The sequence below is a fragment of the Hippoglossus stenolepis genome, chromosome 18, assembly GCF_022539355.2.
Source record: "Hippoglossus stenolepis isolate QCI-W04-F060 chromosome 18, HSTE1.2, whole genome shotgun sequence".
NCBI classification, from domain to species: Eukaryota; Metazoa; Chordata; class Actinopteri; order Pleuronectiformes; family Pleuronectidae; genus Hippoglossus; species Hippoglossus stenolepis.
The window spans coordinates 1294562-1314314 of NC_061500.1; the positions used below are offsets into that span (position 1 = coordinate 1294562).

At 44.1% G+C, this 19753-nt stretch overlaps 3 protein-coding genes across 6 annotated transcripts; all 3 read left to right on the forward strand.

The window, feature by feature from the left end:
- Positions 1-1122: 1122 nt before the first annotated feature.
- slc31a1 (solute carrier family 31 member 1) lies at positions 1123-7404 on the forward strand. 4 transcript variants are annotated; one of them, XM_035185035.2, is made up of 7 exons: positions 1123-1288; positions 3279-3324; positions 4093-4201; positions 4314-4386; positions 4468-4636; positions 4875-4955; positions 5747-7404. In XM_035185035.2, exons 3-7 carry the CDS (start codon positions 4097-4099, stop codon positions 5946-5948), a joined length of 630 nt encoding a protein of 209 aa, XP_035040926.2. In that variant the 5' UTR covers positions 1123-1288; positions 3279-3324; positions 4093-4096; the 3' UTR covers positions 5949-7404. The 4 variants fall into 4 exon arrangements, with proteins under 4 accessions (XP_035040926.2, XP_035040929.1, XP_035040928.2 ...); XM_035185036.2 differs by lacking the exon at positions 1123-1288 and adding an exon at positions 1309-1542; XM_035185038.2 differs by lacking the exon at positions 4875-4955.
- A 433-nt stretch (positions 7405-7837) lies between these two features.
- Positions 7838-11445, forward strand: slc25a46 (solute carrier family 25 member 46). The gene is made up of 8 exons (XM_035141370.2): positions 7838-8305; positions 8746-8788; positions 8896-8953; positions 9036-9113; positions 9205-9305; positions 9675-9731; positions 9867-9924; positions 10059-11445. Exons 1-8 carry the CDS (start codon positions 8035-8037, stop codon positions 10653-10655), a joined length of 1263 nt encoding a protein of 420 aa, XP_034997261.1. The 5' UTR covers positions 7838-8034; the 3' UTR covers positions 10656-11445.
- A 366-nt stretch (positions 11446-11811) lies between these two features.
- wdr36 (WD repeat domain 36) lies at positions 11812-19651 on the forward strand. The gene is made up of 22 exons (XM_035184313.2): positions 11812-12113; positions 14042-14069; positions 14162-14262; positions 14411-14528; positions 14616-14748; positions 15007-15061; positions 15159-15291; positions 15373-15548; positions 15631-15751; positions 16158-16223; positions 16315-16404; positions 16488-16630; positions 16725-16842; positions 16918-17083; positions 17171-17279; positions 17422-17501; positions 17788-17895; positions 18005-18236; positions 18345-18464; positions 18637-18718; positions 19175-19362; positions 19463-19651. Exons 1-22 carry the CDS (start codon positions 11949-11951, stop codon positions 19610-19612), a joined length of 2682 nt encoding a protein of 893 aa, XP_035040204.1. The 5' UTR covers positions 11812-11948; the 3' UTR covers positions 19613-19651.
- The last annotated feature ends 102 nt before the right edge of the window (positions 19652-19753 follow it).

Sequence of the window (19753 nt, forward strand, 5' to 3'; positions counted from 1 at the left end):
AAGAAAATGTTTGACAGAGATGAAAATGGCAGTTTGGATGATGGAGGTTTTGCCAGTAATAGAATATGTGAGGAGATTATATTTTAATCCTAGATCTGTTAGGATAAACACACTGATACACACACAGAAGGATGAAAATAATGATGAAGAGGATGAAGAAGAGGAGAACAGTGTCATGTTCTTTTATCCCGAGATATGAGAAGAGCCGGTCTCGGTTTGGTTCAACAAGTATTTATTCAGAAGCAATGAAAAGGTACAGCATAGCTATGGGCACTCAATACACAGCCTCGGCTTTCTAGTAGCACAGGGTAGTCAAGAGTCGCCCCGAACGGACGACGGGTACAGTACTTATAATAGTAGGTAGAACTTCATTGGTCAATAACGAGGGGGAGTCACCATGGCTCAGACCTTGGCTCTCCCTTGCTGGTGCGTGGTCCCAGCCTCTTGGCCCTGGAGTCTGCGAATGATGAGGAGCCGCTCCCAGGTTCGCCCCTCCTGTGACAGTAGCTGGGAAAATCTTCCCATTCTGACAGTGTTTGGTTTCATGTTTTACAGACAGGCCTTCAGCTGAAGCCTTGTGGGTCTTCAGTATTTTTGCAGATACGGTGTTGTTGTTCATTGGAGTGAGAAACCTTGTTCCTGCGTTATCGGCTGTATGTTCTGTGTGTGTAAGCTTGCGCATTTTCTAGACAAAACAACGCCTTTCCTATCTGTCCTTCAGACCCTAGTGGCAGCTGTTTGAATTCTTTCTAAGGGTAGGTCACAGTTTCTTATGAAAACAGTGCATTCATGTATGTGTGATGTTTGAATAAAGCTAATGGAGTTTAGGCTGTAATATAGTAAGTTAGGTATGAGAACAAGTTAAAGTACAGTGTGTTGTATGCCACAGATGTACAGTCTCCACAACAGGCATTATCAGACAGGTGCAAGACTGAACTGCGATGTGACGCACACACACACACACCAACCAACTTCAAGATTAAAACCAGCCAGCAACAGCTACTATCAGTCACTATGTGAAGGCCACACATTCTCCCACATACCCAGCTCAAACCGCCCCTGAACTCGCCTCCTGATGCTGATTGGTTCAAACTTCGAAGCTCCTCCTCTGTGTCCTGCGTACTTACGTCATGACGCAGTCCCCGGAAGTGGCGGGGGAGAAGCCGACGCAGTAAAAGTCCTTCTTCTTCTTCTGTTTCCGTTTCTTCTGACTCTTCACCTTCGTTCTTCGGAAACGGAGGAAAAGAAGACAAGAAGAAGACAAGAAGAAGACACGGAGAATCTGCGGGTGAGATCAGTGTGTGTGTGTGGGGGGGGGTTGTGTGTGGTGCGCGCGCGTGTGTGTGTGTGTGTGTGCGTGACCTTCGCTAACTAGCACACTAGTCTTTCTCTCGAGACTCTGGACTTTCAGTGAATGTTTACAAGTATTTTGGAGGATGCGAGAATAACGAGGTGTTGGGCTCGAACCTGTGACGGATTCCGGACAGTTGGAGAGACTTCGTGTTTCTCTGTCCGCTGGACACGTCGACGAGATTTAAAAAGGTCTGAACAACTTGACAGTTTCTGACTTTGATTGGAACGAACGTGACACGTCACAGTCACAAACAAGCTTCTAGAGGGTTAACATGATAAAAGTGTCGCGTGTCAAACTGCAGGAGGAGCTGACATCAGCAGCATTAACTCAATATGCCTATTCTTCCTTATTAAAACCGACTACAATAATGTAAATAATAATAATAATAGATCTGTGTCCTGTCAACAGTCCGAATGTTCATCAATATAATCCATCAGTTATCAATCAGATATTTTCCAATCTACAGCAGGTTCATCACAAATGATCCTCAAGCGTTTCACCAGGAGACGTGATCAAACAGTCACCATAATAATAGGAGTGTGATGATAATAATGATTATCATAGTTATAAAATTATAATAACAAATATAATAATAGGGATTTTGATGATAATAGTGATAATACTAATAATAAAGTCAGTGATCCTGTGATAAGTTAATCATTTCAAATAGAGTGACTGAGTTGAACTCATCAATAATCAGCAGTTAATCAATGATGAAAGTAATCAGCTGTGGACGAGATAAGAAGTGAAGTACGAGGAAATTGTCTAAAGGGGACACGTGGACGACATGAGACATCACTTTCCTGTCTGACCTGTGATCCCGCAGCAGTGATTGAGGGTCGGGGTGAATCGGTGACAGAAATAATGACTTGACGGCTCAAAGGTCAGAGGTCAGTCCTGATGTTTTGCCTTCTGATTGGCTGATCAGATGTCAGCCGTCATTAAAGTGAACCTGGATCAAACCAGTTCACTTCAGACTAGGATCCTTAAGACATTGCTACGCTCACAAACACACACACACAACGTGAAACTGGTTAGACTTTTTGTCAAACTTGTTCCGGCACTGCAGAATGTCACCGTGTTACTTTAATTAATGTAATTATTAAATAATTACTGCGTTCAGCTCAGACAAAACACTGTTGTGATACACTCAACTACAGCGGCTGAGAAGGTCAATCGTGTGGAGTCTCTCAAAATCAGTTTATATAACTATTATTGTATCAAGTAACCTCATGATGAAATACTTGTGACGAAAATGTCCTATTACATCATCTATAATACAGTTTAGGCCCTTTTGAATCAGTTAATAAACACAAATTCTCACACTATTCCGAACACAGCATGAAAGGTGGGCACATTGTTAATCACAAACATGGACTTGCACTATGTTGTATACAATGATCAAACGTAAATGTACATGTTAGACCTCATCACAAAAATCTTATACGAGAAGAGGAGTTACTCAACACCTCGAATGTCTGACACCATTTAAAGGAAACCTGTCGTTCAGCTCAGAGAATGTAGTGAAATGTTTTAAGATTGAACTTGACGCTGGTGTAGAAACCTTCTCTGTGACAACAGAACCCAACTCTGATTGGCTGCAGGTTTCACTGACACATTATTTACTTAATGTATTTAATGCTAAACAGGAAGTGATTCTGTCTGAGATTTATTGTCAATTTTTACTGAAAGTTAAATTAATGTTTCTTTAAAAACATACACGTTTTCATCATATCGTCTGTCACCCCCCCCCCCGCCCCTGAAAACCACCACATAAAACCACGTGAACAGGTGAGGTCACATGATTAATCCACAGCTTCTCATTGGCTGCCGAGAGCCTCCTCGCAGCTGATTGGCTGAAGATGGTCTTTATATCTGTATTTATTGTCTGTTAAACTCTCTCACCTCTCTTTCTACCTGACAGTCTCTTCTGTGCTCGATTGGCCCTCGCTGTCTCCTCTCCTCTCCAGGTAAGACTGTTAAGACTTCATACATCAACTAGTATTGATTATGAAAGAGAGGGAGAGAGGGCGAGAGACACTGAAAAACCATCAGAGGAGAGAATCACATTAGTTTTTATCACAAAGCGATGCTGACTCATTCAAACAGAAAACAGGATAACAAGCATTGCCGATGGCGACGACCGACCTTCCTGTTAATGTTAACAATGCTGTAATCTAATTGGCTGATGTCAGAGAGTACAACAGAGCACTCTGATTGGCTCCTTTGACCTTTTTTAGCCTCAGGGTCGGGCAGCCAATCAGATTACAGCAGAGTGTCTGCTCAGTGACGTCAGACTGTAGCCGTGGTTACAGCTCTGCTGTGATGTCACTGGTGTTCAGTCCATGTCTCTTACTGGACGAGTCAACATCACTGTAAACGCGGAGCCGAAACTAAGGTAAGAGTGAGTGTTCTTAAAGTCTCTCGACCACTTTGTGGGGGGACAGGGTTCACGTCCGTCACGTGTTAGAAACCTCACCAACACGTCCACTCGCTCACTGTGAATTTTCCAGATATTTTCCTGCTGTATTCTCACATGGACTCATTCTGACATTTTCCAGACATTTCACTTGATGTACTAAAAGTTCCAGAAAATGTCCAGAGAAACTGACTCAAACGTTTGTGTTCTCACAATCAGAAACTCAGTTAATTCAGCCGCTGTCTTATTCAAAGCATTGTGGGAACTGTAGTTTCTTCTCTTGGAGCAGAGAAGAACTTGTTTTGTTTTTTCCTAACAGCAACATGGACCATAGCCACCATCACCACACCATGCCACCACCCACCACCGGCGGACACGACCACGGGGGAGGAGGGAATGACGGGAGCACTGGAGGACACATGGGGATGGTGAGAGGCAGGATATGTCAACATTACATGCTACATTATTCTGTGGAATCATTGTATAAATGCTAACACAGCAGGATTGAGCTAACATGCTAACGCTGCTGTGGTTAACTAGGTGATGACCTTCTACTTGGACTACAAGAACGTCGAGCTGCTGTTCACTGGACTGCTCATCAACTCCCCTGGAGGTCAGAGGTTCGACAGACATAGAATTATGTGGTTTTTATACATTTTTTGAGACCCTCCCCGTCCTCCTGTCGTCCAATCAGAGATGGTCGGAGCATGTATTGGTGTCTTCCTATTGGCCGTCCTGTACGAGGGACTAAAGATTGGACGTGAAGCGTTGCTGCGTCGCAGTCAGGTCAACGTGCGGTACAACTCTATGCCGCTCCCAGGGGCTGATGGGACAATGCTGATGGAGACGCACAAGACGGTCGGGTAAGTTGGTAATGTTAGTGCTAACAACAGCTGGAAAAAAAACATAAAAGTGACTAAAAGAAAAAGTTAAATGTCTTAAAGTGTAAAAATATAAAGAATGATTAAACAAATAACAAAGAAAATTAAAAAAGTTAAATAATTTAAAATTTAAATTTAAATTTCCATCACAGATACAGATCTGTCGCGTGGTCGTCCATCACGTGATCATCTGTAATGTCGTGTAATGTGTTCATGTCAGCTCAGTGATTGACAGTCATGGTTTGGAGGGGGCGGAGCCTTCTGTTGGAAAAAAGTTATGGCCCTCAGCACGCGATGTCAGGTAACGCCCTGGTCCTGGTGCTGGTCCTGGTGCTGGTCCTGGTGCTGGTCCTGGTGCTGGTTCTGTTTGAGATCCTGTGATCAGACTGATATTGATCACTGATCACTTACACTATTTGTATTATTTTGTTTCCATAGTGTTTTGTTACATTTTACAGTTAATATTTTTGTAGTTTTTGTTTTTGTTGTAGTTTATATTTTTATTAGATGTTTTTTTGTAAATAACTTAATTCAGCGTTGCACAGCCCTGCGACTTCCTGTTTCTGTTTGAGTGTTAGTGCAGTGGTGCGCTCTACTATTTTCACTGTCATCGGATCTATATTCTCATATAATCTAAGCCGGATGCTATCATGCTACCACTGGGCTTAACTAACATTAACAATAACACTTAGGTGAATGGAAACAATTTGATGAATATTATCGTAAATTTCATACAACTAATGCTAAAACTGCTACTAATGCCATGAGTGTTTATGTTAAATAAATGAAGTCATCTGATATTAACAAGCTAACTATTCTGAAACAAATTCTAAAGCCTATACTTAGGCTAATTCCAAACTATTTGTATAAAAACTGATTGTTATTATATAGAGTGTAAGATATAAAGCTAATATAAACACTCTAAGAGCATTATTACTATTGCTAACTAATCATAACACACAACTTAATGAAAATAGTTAAAGATTGTACTACTAATGCTAACAGAAGTGCTAACAGTAACATAATGTTAAGAGCAATTTGTAAGATGCAAATGCTAACAGGAATTCAAACCCCCTCCCCTCACATTCTCAGGCAGCGGATGCTAAGCCCGGGCCACTTCATGCAGACCCTGTTGCACATCATCCAGGTGGTCATCAGCTACTTCCTGATGCTCGTATTCATGACCTACAACGGTTACCTGTGCATCGCCGTGGCAGCTGGTGCCGGGATGGGCTACTTCCTGTTCAGCTGGAGGAAGGCGGTGGTCGTCGACATCACCGAGCACTGCCATTAGCTAACATGCTAATTAGCATTGCGCCGGGAGGTTTAATTTCTGCTGATCACAATCGATAAATGGTAACAACTACCTTCATGTTTTGTAAGTGCTCTAGCCAACGTGCTACTGAAACTACAAACTACCAGAATGGTGCATCATGAAACACTAAATTAATAATAACCCCTTGTTGTAGGATAGCATGCACTTTAACAAACATAAATAAAGACCTTTTGTTTTACAGAAAACAAAAAATCATTTACTATTGACTTCTGCCAGACTAGTCAGCCAATCAGAGCTTGGATCACATTAGAAAATTCTGATTGGCCAGATCACTATTTTCTCTTTTAATCTTTTTTCTGTGCCATGTCAACGGGTTAGCTGCTGTTAGCCAAAACGTACGTAGTTTACATACACTTCTTTTAGTTAGCATCGTTGGCAGATTATTTTAAGAGCCAATCATAGCAAATTATTTAAGTAGTTTGATTAATTGAATATACACATTAATTACAGTAAATCAACATTTCACAAAAAAAAAACGTTTTATTGAAAAATCCACACGATTCAACTTTATTCAATAATCAGAACAACAGAGCAACAGAACATCCGACGTTAAACTAAACTGAAAATGTAAATCATTTTCTTGTTGACACCAAATCTTTCTTTACACATTTTATAAAAACATTTTTAAATAAATTATTTGTCCAGTTTGTGTTTGAGAATCTGACTGGTTGGTGAGTCAGCCAATCAGGGCTCGGATATTTTTTCACATCTACACTGACAATTTCCCCAGTTTTCTTTTTAAATCTTTGAAACACGAGTTTACATTCACACACAGTAAATAACTTAATTGATTCAATTTACTGGTGTCTTTTTTTTTTCTGAGCCTTAAACTCGACACCGTTTGCCTTAATGTGGCCAACGAGTTGAAACGTCCTGATGTACAATGTTCTGTGACTGGAGGCCAGTGTTCGATCTGCTGCTTATCAGTGTCATCATTAAATCTGTCGTTAATTGTCTGCTGCTCTCTCTTCACGATGACCTGACAACGTTGGTCTCTTATCTTTAGCTTCGGATGAAATGTCGTTCATGGCAGCATCAGACGTTGTGATATGTTGTGATTTTTTAAAATAAATCGTTTCACTCTGAGATAGGTGGAGTTTACTTAATGGACCAATGAGATTACAGGGACAGATAGGTTACTGGATTTCTATTTCGTGAGTCGACATACTTTAGGCCATTATCAGGTGTCCACAGTGGGCAGTTGTATTTTGATGAAGGGTGTCCATATACTTTTGTCCAGGTGCTGTTGTTGTGAGAGGGGCCACATCAGGTTTAATGTCACGTTTAATGTCAGGTTTGATTTTCTCGTGATTATGATGGAAACTTGTGAAGGAAACTTTTATATCTGAGTCTGAAAATGTTTTAATTGTCACAAATGCTGGAATAAAAAAAAAATAAAAAAGTTAATGAAGAATGTTGTCATCAGCTTCTGTTTTGTGGAATAAATGGGTTAAACAAGAGGAATATTTTAACCAGAATTTTTCTAAATAAAAGCTCCAGTTTCTCATATAAGAAAAAAGAACAGTTTGTATGAAACAGAAACAAACTCATTGATGCATATAAATGTTTTGGTTCATGTGTAAATTAAGCGATAGCTACACTGAAAATAAAAATACAGTGGTTTAGTAGTAGAGTTGTAATCACTTTAATCCTCTGTTTAAATGTTACTTTATCAATTGATACCTTTTTATATACATATTTATTTCATATACATTACTTTTTATGTGTATATATATTTATATATAGTTTTTATGTAGGTCTATTGTTGCTACATATTCTGCGACACGTTTAAGGCATTACTGACTGAATGCTGCTGCCACACGGGGCAGTAATGAGCTCCCTACCTGGAGTCTGCTGAACCTGTGAAGAAGAGAACACTTCCGGGTGACAGCTCGATGTTTATTTCGGGTCAAATCATCCGGTGACGACTCTTCCACCTTTTAAACGTCCTCTCGCCACTTTACCGGGACGTGGCTGTGTTTGATTCCGTTAACCGGCTCTGAGTCACGGTTCCTCTGCTGTCAGTCCGCGCACCCACCCTCCGATGGCCTCCAGGCGGCCGGACAGCTTCGATGGGCTCGGCTACCGCGGCCGCGATGACCCGCTGTATGGAGCCAGCTACCCGGCCAGGAGCGCTGGAGCCCCCGCGGAGCTTCAACACCACCAGTGGGTCACCACGCCGCCGGACATCCCCGGCAGCCGCAACCTGCACCACGGAGAGCGGACACCGCACCACGAGGATCCACTGGCGGAGCACGGAGGCCCCGGAGCTGCAGGCGGATGGGAGGCTCCGCAGCCCGGTGTACCGCCTGTCGGTAGGTCGGTGCGGAGGGTCGTTAGCTCTCAGGCTAACGGCTACATAGCTTAGTGCACGTATCTAATGCGCAGAGCCGAACTAGCATGCTAACACGACAACAGGAGAAACTGACTGGAAGCTAAAGTAATGTGTTAATAACTCCTCGTGTATTAACACAAGTCATTAAAACACGTCCAGCTGACTGACAGCTAGCGTGCTGGCTAGTAATTCTACCGCAGGCTAACTGTTAGCTAGTGAGCTGATATGTCGCATTCAGTATTTTGCTTTTAATAAAAAACTTGTTCATATGTGAATTCTGATACATAAGTTTGAATAAAGTGGAAATAAATTAAAAATAATCGTGTGTGTCAGTTTGAATCTGGTTATTCTCGGTTTCTCATCAATCAAAATGAAATGTTCTGGAGCAAGAACAATAAAACCTTTCCCCTGTGTTTTCAGAGCAGCTGAACAGATTTGCCGGCTTTGGAATCGGACTGGTCAGGTTGGAAACTAATGAAGTTATTGGTGGTTTACTTAATGAGCAAATTATGGAAGAGGAAACAGCTGATTTCACAATAAAAGCAGTAAAGATGGTGTGTGTGTTTTCAGCCTGTTCACAGAGAACGTCCTGGCTCATCCCTGCATCGTGCTGCGCAGACAGTGTCAGGTTGGTTCATCCTGTTGTCGTCTCCTCTTACAGCTGAATAATGTCTGATGGAACTTATCAATATAATTTATCGTTAATTCAGGTGAACTATCACGGCCGCTGTTACCACTTGACTCCGTTCAGTGCTGTGGTCGTTATGTACGCCATCACCAAGGCTCAGGTGAGAAACCTGCTCCTCAACCAGGTCACATTGAACTTTCCTCTTTATCATATAAAATACATAATAATAATAATCTGTCATTGCTGTTCAGGGTCCGAAGGCTCTGTGGAAGGGGATGGGCAGCACCTTCATCGTTCACGGCATCACACTGGGAGCCGAGGGCATCATCAGCGAGTTCACTCCATTACCACGGTAACCATGCACGAGTACTGTGCTCCTACTGTAGTGTTGCTCAGGCTTCATGTCACATGACCACTTTACATTTTCTCTGAACTGTTACTGACAGTAAGTGTTGGCAGCTCTTTACATCATCCTCTGGTGATCGAGTGATGTGAACGACAACCAATCAGGAAGAAAACGTCTGTTTCTGTTCATCCAGACTAAAGCACAACACCTGAGTTTTCAAAGTAAAACAAGGCAGCAGAGTTTACAAAAGTCTCTGATTTAGGGGCTGGAAGACTCTGCCAGGTGTAACCGTAGCAACAATTATTTATTTAAACGGCCAGGTGTCAGTGTGGGCGGAGCCTGCGTGTGTGTGTTTACAGTGTGTGTTGTCCACAGGGAGCTTCCTCATCGGTGGAGCTGGAAACAACTCGCTGGACATTTGCTTCTTAAAGGGTCAGTTCACTTTTTTTCTTCTACTGATTTATTCTGAAAAACATCTTGTTTACTTCATGGATCGAAGCTGCTGATCAGTCTGTGAGTTTTGATTATGCCTGATGTAAAGTGACTCTTGTCGTCTCTTGGCCGCAGGTTAACAGCGGTGGTGGCGCTTCCATTTTACTGTTCCAGCCTCATTGAGACGGTCCAGGTCATTATTGATTATTTATTAACCTGTGTTTAAGTTTCTATTATTTCATCTGTGGTCTGTTTTTAATTAATTAATATTTATTTTATTTTATCTGAACATGTTATTGTCCCGATGACCTTGTGTCTCATCCTCAGAGCGAGATTGTCCGTGACGAGTCGTCGTCCGGTTTGCTCGACTGTGTCCGTGAAGGTCTGGCCCGATTGTTGGGCGTCGGCGCTCCTCACAGTCACCGTCTGCTTCCTCTCAGCTCTCTACTGCTTCCTGCCGCACTGCACGCTGTCCTACGATATGCTATCGCCGCCTCCGTACAGCGTGTGGCTATGTGGCTGCACCAGCGGAGCAAGAAGCAGCGGATGGATCCGTCCAACCCGCTCGACGGCTACTTCCCTGAGCTTGCGGCGGCGTGGGCTGGGTCTCTTGTGGCCGATGTGTTGGTGTTTCCTCTGGAGACTGCGCTACACCGCCTCAGCCTGCAGGGCACGCGCACCATCATTGATGCCACTGACGGCGTGGTCGCTGTGGGAAATGGTGGCAGCCCACTAGTCCTGCCTGTCAACACGCAGTATGACGGCTTCTCCGACTGCCTTCACACCATCCGCCGCAAGGAGGGGGTGAGTGGCTATTACCGCGGGTTTGGAGCGCTCGTGGCACAGTACGCGCTCCATGGAGCGCTGCTCGCTGCTGCCAGGACTCTGCTGAGGCTGCTGCTGCTGGACGGTAAGCACAACTAGAGGAGTTACCATGGAGATGCAGCATCACCACCCACAGAGGTCATCTGGTGAGATGGTCTCATGGACTTTGTGTCACCGTGGCTACAGAAAGACAAATAAGACTTTAAATTTAAAATACCACCAAACATTCTGATCATCTGTCACATTTAAAGGGGCAGGTCAACTTTCCTGTAATTCACCACGGCAACCACAAACTGATCATTAATCAATATTTAAAATACAAACCATTAACTAGCCCCAGGGGAAGGTCCCGACGAATACCAGTCATCAGAGCCTATGTGAGATGTTTGTGGCACTTCCTGACTTCAAACTAAATGTCTCTATGGAAACACTGTCACTTTCTGTCCCAGCATGAAAGCATGAAGTCATGACCCTGTGTTTAAATACTGACAACTGATTGGTTACCTGCTGTGTGTGAAGATGAACAGTTTATTTGTATAAAGTTGTACAAATTTATTAAATGTAGATTTAGATTAAATTATATGTCATTCATAAATATTTAAATTAATATTCAAATCAACAATTGAACTATCTACAGACACACACATATACATATACATATATATGTGTAAACAAGAATCCGGTTGGTTTTTCAAAATAAATGTCTGGAGGAAGTAGCCACATGTTCTGAAAGAAGAAAACAACAATAAAAGCTTTCAGTCTCGTCATATTTGTTGTACTTTTGTCAAATGTTGAAACTTTGCACTTGAGCTTTAGAAAAATCTAGTTTTTTGTCTGTTGCTGTAAATTATTTCACCTGAAATAAAATAAAAACTATCGTAACACAGTTGCTGCTTTTTGTCTGAAATGTCCCATTTTTCATTTTATTTTATATTTATACAAAATTCTATATTAATATAAACATTATCTAAATGTTTTTAAGAATGAGTTTGACACATTTTTCAGTATTTAGCTTTGATTTCTCTATTTTTTATTTGTTTTCGATAAAAACACTTTATATTTATTTTTATAGGATAAAATAAACTTTTTTTTAAATACTTTTTTTACTGAACTTAAGATGAACTTGTATATCGTGTGTATGTGACAGTTATTGATTATGAAGATAAGATAATAAAGATGAGATATTTAATGTAAGAAAAAAATCACCAAGAAGAGGAACCAACCTTCCTCCGAGCGGAACCTTTGTGTTGCTGCTGCTTGTTTGCTGTCGGACCTCAGTCCTCGGCCCTCATTAGTTTGTTAGTGAGTTGTTGGTTCGGCTCCGTGTCTTCGGCTTGTTTCTTCTCCGGTATTGACCGAGTTTCTCCGGTAAACCCTCCGTTGTTACCGGACATGTCGGGCGGCGGGACTCTCGCAGGCGGCGGCAGCTCTTTGTTCTCGGGTTTCCGGGTTCTGGGTCTTTACTCCAACCACGTGCCGCACGCGCTCCGTTACCATCACAAGCACCGGGAGTTCTACCTGGTGACCGCGGTCGGTAAATGTCTCCACACGTACAACGTAAGAGAACGCACGCACACGCACGCACACGCACACACAAACTCTGTTTTACTGAAGTATTTACACACAGCGTCATCACATGTATGTTTGTATAAGGGACAGACTCTAACATCAGCCCTCAGTACAGTAGTGGCCCTCAGTAGTGGCCCTCAGTACAGTAGTGGCCCTCAGTAGTGGCCCTCAGTACAGTAGTGGCCCTCAGTACAGTAGTAGCCCTCAGTAGTAGCCCTCAGTACAGTAGTGACCCTCAGTACAGTAGTAGCCCTCAGTAGTAGCCCTCAGTACAGTAGTAGCCCTCAGTACAGTAGTGACCTCAGTACAGTAGTAGCCCTCAGTAGTAGCCCTCAGTACAGTAGTGACCCTCAGTACAGTAGTAGCCCTCAGTAGTAGCCCTCAGTACAGTAGTGGCCCTCAGTACAGTAGTAGCCCTCAGTAGTAGCCCTCAGTACAGTAGTGGCCCTCAGTACAGTAGTAGCCCTCAGTAGTGGCCCTCAGTACAGTAGTGACCCTAGTACAGTAGTGGCCCTCAGTACAGTAGTAGCCCTCAGTAGTGGCCCTCAGTACAGTAGTGGCCCTCAGTACAGTAGTAGCCCTCAGTAGTAGCCCTCAGTACAGTAGTGGCCCTCAGTAGTGGCCCTCAGTACAGTAGTAGCCCTCAGTACAGTAGTAGCCCTCAGTAGTGGCCCTCAGTACAGTAGTAGCCCTCAGTACAGTAGTGGCCCTCAGTAGTGGCCCTCAGTACAGTAGTGGCCCTCAGTACAGTAGTGGCCCTCAGTACAGTAGTGGCCCTCAGGTACAGTAGTAGCCCTCTGCAGTAGCCCTCAGTAGTGGCCCTCAGTACAGTAGTAGCCCTCAGTAGCCCTCAGTACAGTAGTGGCCCTCAGGACAGTAGTAGCCCTCAGTAGTAGCCCTCAGTACAGTAGTGGCCCTCAGGACAGTAGTGGCCCTCAGGACAGTAGTGGCCCTCAGTAGTGGCCCTCAGTACAGTAGTAGCCCTCAGTACAGTAGTAGCCCTCAGTACAGTAGTAGCCCTCAGTAGTAGCCCTCAGTAGTGGCCCTCAGTACAGTAGTGGCCCTCAGGACAGTAGTAGCCCTCAGTACAGTAGTGGCCCTCAGGACAGTAGTAGCCCTCAGTAGTAGCTCCCAGTAGTGGCCCTCAGTACAGTAGTGGCCCTCAGGACAGTAGTAGCCCTCAGTAGTAGCCCTCAGGTACAGTAGTGACCCTCAGTACAGTAGTGACCCTCAGTAGTAGCCCTCTGTAGTGGCCCTCAGTACAGTAGTGGCCCTCAGGACAGTAGTAGCCCCAGTAGTAGCCCTCAGTACAGTAGTGGCCCTCAGGACAGTAGTAGCCCTCAGTAGTAGCCCTCAGTACAGTAGTGGCCCTCAGTACAGTAGTAGCCCTCAGGACAGGCCCTCAGTACAGTAGTGACCCTCAGTAGTAGCCCTCAGTAGTGGCCCTCAGTAGTGGCACTCAGGACAGTAGTAGCCCTCAGTAGTGGCCCTCAGTAGTGACCCTCAGTACAGTAGTGGCCCTCAGGACAGTAGTGGCCCTCAGTAGTAGCCCTCAGTAGTGGCCCTCAGTACAGTAGTGGCCCTCAGTACAGTAGTGGCCCTCAGTAGTGGCCCTCAGTACAGTAGTGGCCCTCAGTAGTGACCCTCAGTACAGTAGTGGCCTCAGTAGTGGCCCTCAGTAGTGACCCTCAGTACAGTAGTGGCCCTCAGTAGTAGCCCTCAGTACAGTAGTGGCCCTCAGTACAGTAGTAGCCCTCAGTACAGTAGTGGCCCTCAGTACAGTAGTGGCCTCAGTAGTGGCCCTAGTACAGTAGTGGCCCTCAGTAGTGGCCCTCAGTAGGGCCCCTCTTCCACTGTGTCCGTGTGCTTATGATGTGACCACATTGATCCCTGTATTGATTATTGATTGATTCCAGGTGAACAGATTGGGGATCGTGGCCGTCGGTGAGTTTTCAAAATAAATCAAATAAATTTAATGTTTACATGTGAACATCCTGTTTTCTGATTGGTTCATGTGCTGTGATGTGGTTTCCTAGGTGACAGCCTGTCAGATGACATCACCTGTCTGGCAGCTGACAGGATGTTGGTGTTCGCTGCTTCTGGAAAACTCGTCAGTGCTTTCGCCCGAAACAAAGAGGTCGACCTTTTAATTCACGTGTTTAGTTTCAATGTTAATTTAATCGTTTCTTCAATGTAACTTTAAAAACTTTTTATACCCCAAACAGACTGAAGTAAAAAATTATATTTTTTAATAAAAACAATAATTTGTGACTTTCTCTGCGCAGGTGGTGATGCGTTACCATGGTCACAAACAGGAAGTGCGTCTGCTACTGCCGCTGGGCGATAACCTGATCTCCGCTGACAGCGGTGGTGATGTAATAGTGTGGGATGTCCAGGCCGGGGGTGAGTAGTGTGGGCGGGGCTTCCCTTACCTGCATCTTTATATTACCTGTGCGTTACACATCATGCCTTGTGCTCTCTGCCTGACAGACGTCTACCTGCGCCTGCAGTTTGACCCAAAGACCTTCGACGTGTCCGCCATGATGCACCCGAGCACGTACTTGAACAAGGTGCTGCTGGGAAGCTCCCAGGGTGCACTGCAGCTGTGGAACATTAAGTCCAGGTGAGGGGGGGGGTCTTGCTTCCTGTGACTCATTGAACCTCTCACCTGAGCCCAGGTTCACTTCACTCTGACCGTCACACAACCTGTTGTCTTCATGTAACATGTCCGTGTTTATTCTGTGTTAAAACTCATCTTCAGTCTCAGACTGCACATGCTGTCTTGGCTCCGCCTCCCAAAAAGCCCAGTTTGCTCTGATTGGTCTAACCATGGTAACAGTCATGGCGTGGGTTCTGATTGTTGTTTTCTTTCCCTCCTCAGTAAGTTGTTGTTCACATTTCCTGGTTGGTCAGCAGGGGTCACTGTTCTGCAGCAGGTGAGTCACATGATTAGTAATTTATTTATAACATTAGATTTTGAAAACCAGTTAAAGTGACACTCGCAATTACATCATAAACAACTAAATTTTCCAGAGTCCTGCAGTTGACGTGGTTGGCGTTGGCACGGCAACGGGCCGGATCATCATTCACAACATTAAGTTCGACGAGACAATGATGAGTTTCACACAAGACTGGGGACCAATCACCTCGCTCTCTTTCAGAACAGGTACAGGTGGTTATCTCTGACTCGCCCCACCTCGCTGTCATTCATTCAAACAAGGAAGTACCATCTCTCTCTCTCTCTCAGACGGTCCTCCCATCCTGGCGTCCGGTAGTCCTCAGGGCCACATTGCATTATGGGATCTGGAACGCAGACAGCTGGTCACTCAACACAGAAACGCCCACAGCACAGCCATTGCCGCGGCAACCTTCCTGCATGGAGAACCGCTATTGGTCACTAACGGGGCTGACAACGCCATCAAGGTCAAACAAGCAAATAAACAAACTGTGTTTTTGTCTATTGTTTGTTTTTATATTAATAAATATCTTTTTTCTTTTTTCCCAGGTGTGGATATTTGATAGGGAGGGGGGTGGAGCCAGACTCCTGCGGAGTCGCCAAGGTCACAGCGCCCCGCCCACCACCATCTATCACCATGGCATCGATGGAAAAAATATTCTCAGTTCAGGTAAATAAAGAGCTTCATCATCTGCATTGGATTTATTTACATAGAATTTATAGAATTATATTATTTTACTTAATTTTGGTTTTAGTTGTTTATATTTTTCTTATTTCTGTACATCTCTTTAAACTCTAGTGTTTTATTTTGTGCTACGACGTTATAACATCAGGGTTTCAGCAGAGCAGTGTCTGCTGGGTAACGCTCTGTCAACACGTCAATGAGAAACTGTTCATAAAATACTGTGTCAGAGCACAGATGATATCATAACATCATATTACATCATCTGTCAAAATGTTACTACTTTCCGTGAGCTGCAGTTTGTTTAGAGTGGAGTTAGTTACACGTTTATAATGTTGTTTACATGGTGCTCAGAGAATCATGGGTATTTTATACGTTGTGTCTCCCCCTGCAGGTCAGGACGGGACACTGCAGTCTTTTTCCACCGTCCACGAACGTTTCAACAAGAACCTGGGTCACGGTCAGTTCAGTTGTCCAACCTTTATTTGATGTCGTATCCATGGTTACAAGTATTTAATGTTTTAAGTGTGTGTGTGTGTGTGTGTGTCCAGGCTCAATCAACAAGAAGAAAGAGCAGAAGAAGAAGAAGGGGCTGTCCTACGAGGAGCTGCGTCTTCCTGCCATCACTGCGTTCTCCTCTGGTTCGAGCCCGTCACTCACACAAGTCACAGAACTCCTCGGAGAAAAACTCTGACTGACGCATTCTATCTCTGTTGATTGACAGCTGCTGCCCGTCAGTCTGACTGGGATGGAATTGTCGCCTGTCATCGCGGTCGCCGAGCAGCCACAACGTGGAACTACCAGAGGTGCACCATGGGAAGTTATCATCTGCAGCCACCCTGCCCTCGCAGGGATGCGGTGGCCACGGTAACGGCATCATGTGTTAACAGTTAATATATTTACCACAGTTTGCTGAGTAAAACTTTGTTTTCTTATTCAATACTTGCTTCACTGTTGCCAGGCCGTCGACATCACTTCCTGTGGTAACTTTGCTGTGATTGGCTCATCGTGCGGACGTGTTGACATCTACAACCTTCAGTCAGGGCTGCATCGTGGTTGCTATGGGGACAATGAGAAAGGTGTGCTCACCTGTTTGTCTGTGATTGGTCTGTACTGTATCACTGTCTGTCGCTGACCCTGCCCTTCTTCTCCAGCTCACAGTGGTGCGGTGCGAGGTGTCGCCACAGACGCCCTGAACCAGCTGACCCTCACCTCTGGCTCTGATTGGCTGCTCAGGTTCTGGCGCTTTAAGACCAGGAAACAGGAACAACAGCTGAAGCTAAATGCTGCCCCAGCTAGCATGATGCTACACAGAGACAGGTAGCTTTTAGTTAGCAGGTTGCTATAGGTTAGCATGATGCTCCACAGACAGGTAGCTAACATTTTTTTTTTCTTTCCTGATGTTAGCGGGATGCTAGCATTAGCACTGGATGACTTCACACTGCAGGTGGTTGACATAGAGACCAGACGAGTGGTCAGGAAGTTTGTGGGACACCACAGCAACATTAACGACATGGTGAGTTGAGTGAAGCTAACACAGCTAACAACCTGTTACTGATGCTAATAGATGCTTATTCTTCTGCTGCCTTGACAACATTCACAATGCTAACGCTAACATCAGAGACGACTTTAGTGATGGTGTTGCTTCATCTCCCTAGACCTTCAGCCCTGATGGTCGCTGGCTGGTGACCGTGGCGATGGACTGCACCATTCGCACCTGGGATCTTCCCTCCGGCAGGTGAGAATGGAATAGTCCAGTGTTGATCACATGACGACTAAAACTTAAATGTTTATCATTCGTGTTGAGTTTTGATCTTTTTCCTCTGAACTTCATTTTCATTGAGCTTTCAACTCAGAATCTGAACATGAAGCTTTTTTATCATATATATTTGAATTTGATTATATTATGTGTTTGTCTATATTATGTTTATATTTCTATCATCCAGTTGACAGGAAATTATTTTGAGTGGCGTGTAAGCACAATAATTATAATCAGGATAATGAAATCAATTTTCTCTTCTCAGCCTTGTTGACTGTTTCCTGGTTGCCATGGCGCCAGTGGGTGTGTCCATGTCACCGACCGGAGACTTCCTGGCGACGGCCCATGTTGACAGTCTGGGCGTTTACCTCTGGTCTGAACTTATCACCTCTCAAGAGTTTTATCTGTCACTGTGATAATCATGACATCACTTAACAGCTGACACTGCAGCAGCCAATCACAATACGGCTCTCCTCCCGCAGGACCAATAAAAGCCTGTGTGGGCCCGTGGGGCTCCGCCCACTCCCGGCTGACTACCAACCGGTTGTGGAGATGCTGCCTGGCGTCACAGTGGATGAATCAGAACAGGAAGTACCATCAGAGGAGGTTGATGATGCATACAAGTCAGCTGATCAGCTGGGGCTGGAGCTCGTAACGCTGTCGCTGCTGCCAGAGTCCCGATGGAAGAGTCTGCTTCACCTGGACGTCATCAAGGTCCCGCTCGCTCTTACATGCATATTCCTTTACATGCTGTTTTGTTTGTATGACGTCATGTGAACAAGGAAACAACGTAAAACATGAGCTGTTTCTCTCTGTTTGTAGAAGAGGAACAAACCTGTAGCGCCCCCTGTGGCTCCAGCTGCAGCTCCCTTCTTCCTGCCAACAGTCCCCGGTCTCACGCCTCGATTTACGTTGCCCGCAGCAACAGAACAGGAAACACAGGTACACCTGATGAACGTCCACTTCTTCTTCTGTTCCTTTTGTTCTTCAGTATTAGTCTGTGAAGATGTGAGGTGCCAATAAGGTTAAAGACCGGATCTACAATCTATTGAAACGAACCAATCAGCAGCCACCATGTGGTAGAAATGATGACATCACATTGTTGTTTTTCCAGTCAAAGATGCTGAGTCGTGGTTTGTTGAGTCAAAAGACCGAGTTCAGCGCTGCTCTGGAATCAGCTCAAGAATCTGGATCATGTGAGTCTTTGTTTTTACTTTTTGAGTTAAGTGTTAATTATTTCCAGTCATATATTGATATTAATAATTATTTTACCTGAAAACAGAATTGCCAATAAAATTATAAAACATAATTTCTCACCTCTTCAACTGACAGTCGATTTAAAACTAATAATTTAATGATCGAATCTACAATTTAAAAAAATTTAAATGTGATATCTTTATATGTAGATAAACATATTAATTTAAAACAATTCTGAGTATCACATTTTATATTGTTTTTAAGTAAAAGTTAAAAATACAATTTCTTTTTAAATTTCTGAATTCTTTATTAAACAACAAAACTGTTTCCAAGTATAAAAGAGCCATGATTAAAATGTTCAATGGCGTCTGTTGCCTCATGTGTATGAATGGAGGCGGCACTGGTCCCAGTTGATTCGTCATCACGAGACACATGAACTCTCTCTCTCTGTGCAGTCGATCGCCCAGTGCGGCTCCTGAAGGATTGTGGGCCGGCGGCGATCTCTGTCGAGCTCACCTGTCTGACAACGGAGGGGGGCGGAGCCAGCAGCCTCCTGCTCGCCTTCGTCAACATGATTGACAGCATGTTGGCCAATGGGCGGGACTTCGATCTGGCTCATGCCTACCTGGCGCTATTCTTAAAGGTCAGCAGCCAATCAGAATGCTGCAGTCTGAATTTTAACTCTGATTTTCAGTATTTAGTTGTGAAAATAGCTTAAGCATTTTTTTCTTTTGTTTTTACAGCTCCATCTCCGTACCTTGTCGCAGGATACTGTTGCCATGGCAGCATTGCTCCGCCTCTCCACCCATATGGAGGCGGGTTGGGCGGGGTTACGTTCCTCATTTGACCAATCACTTTGTCTGCTGTCGTACACTAAGAGTGCACTGCTGTAACACTCACATAGTTCTATTTTAATAAAGTTAAATGTTGAATTGTTGTCGGCATGTTTTTTTTTTCCACTTAGAGTTAATAAAAACAGATTTAACAATTTTATAACATTTCAAACAAATTTATTTGAGTGGTTAATTTCTACT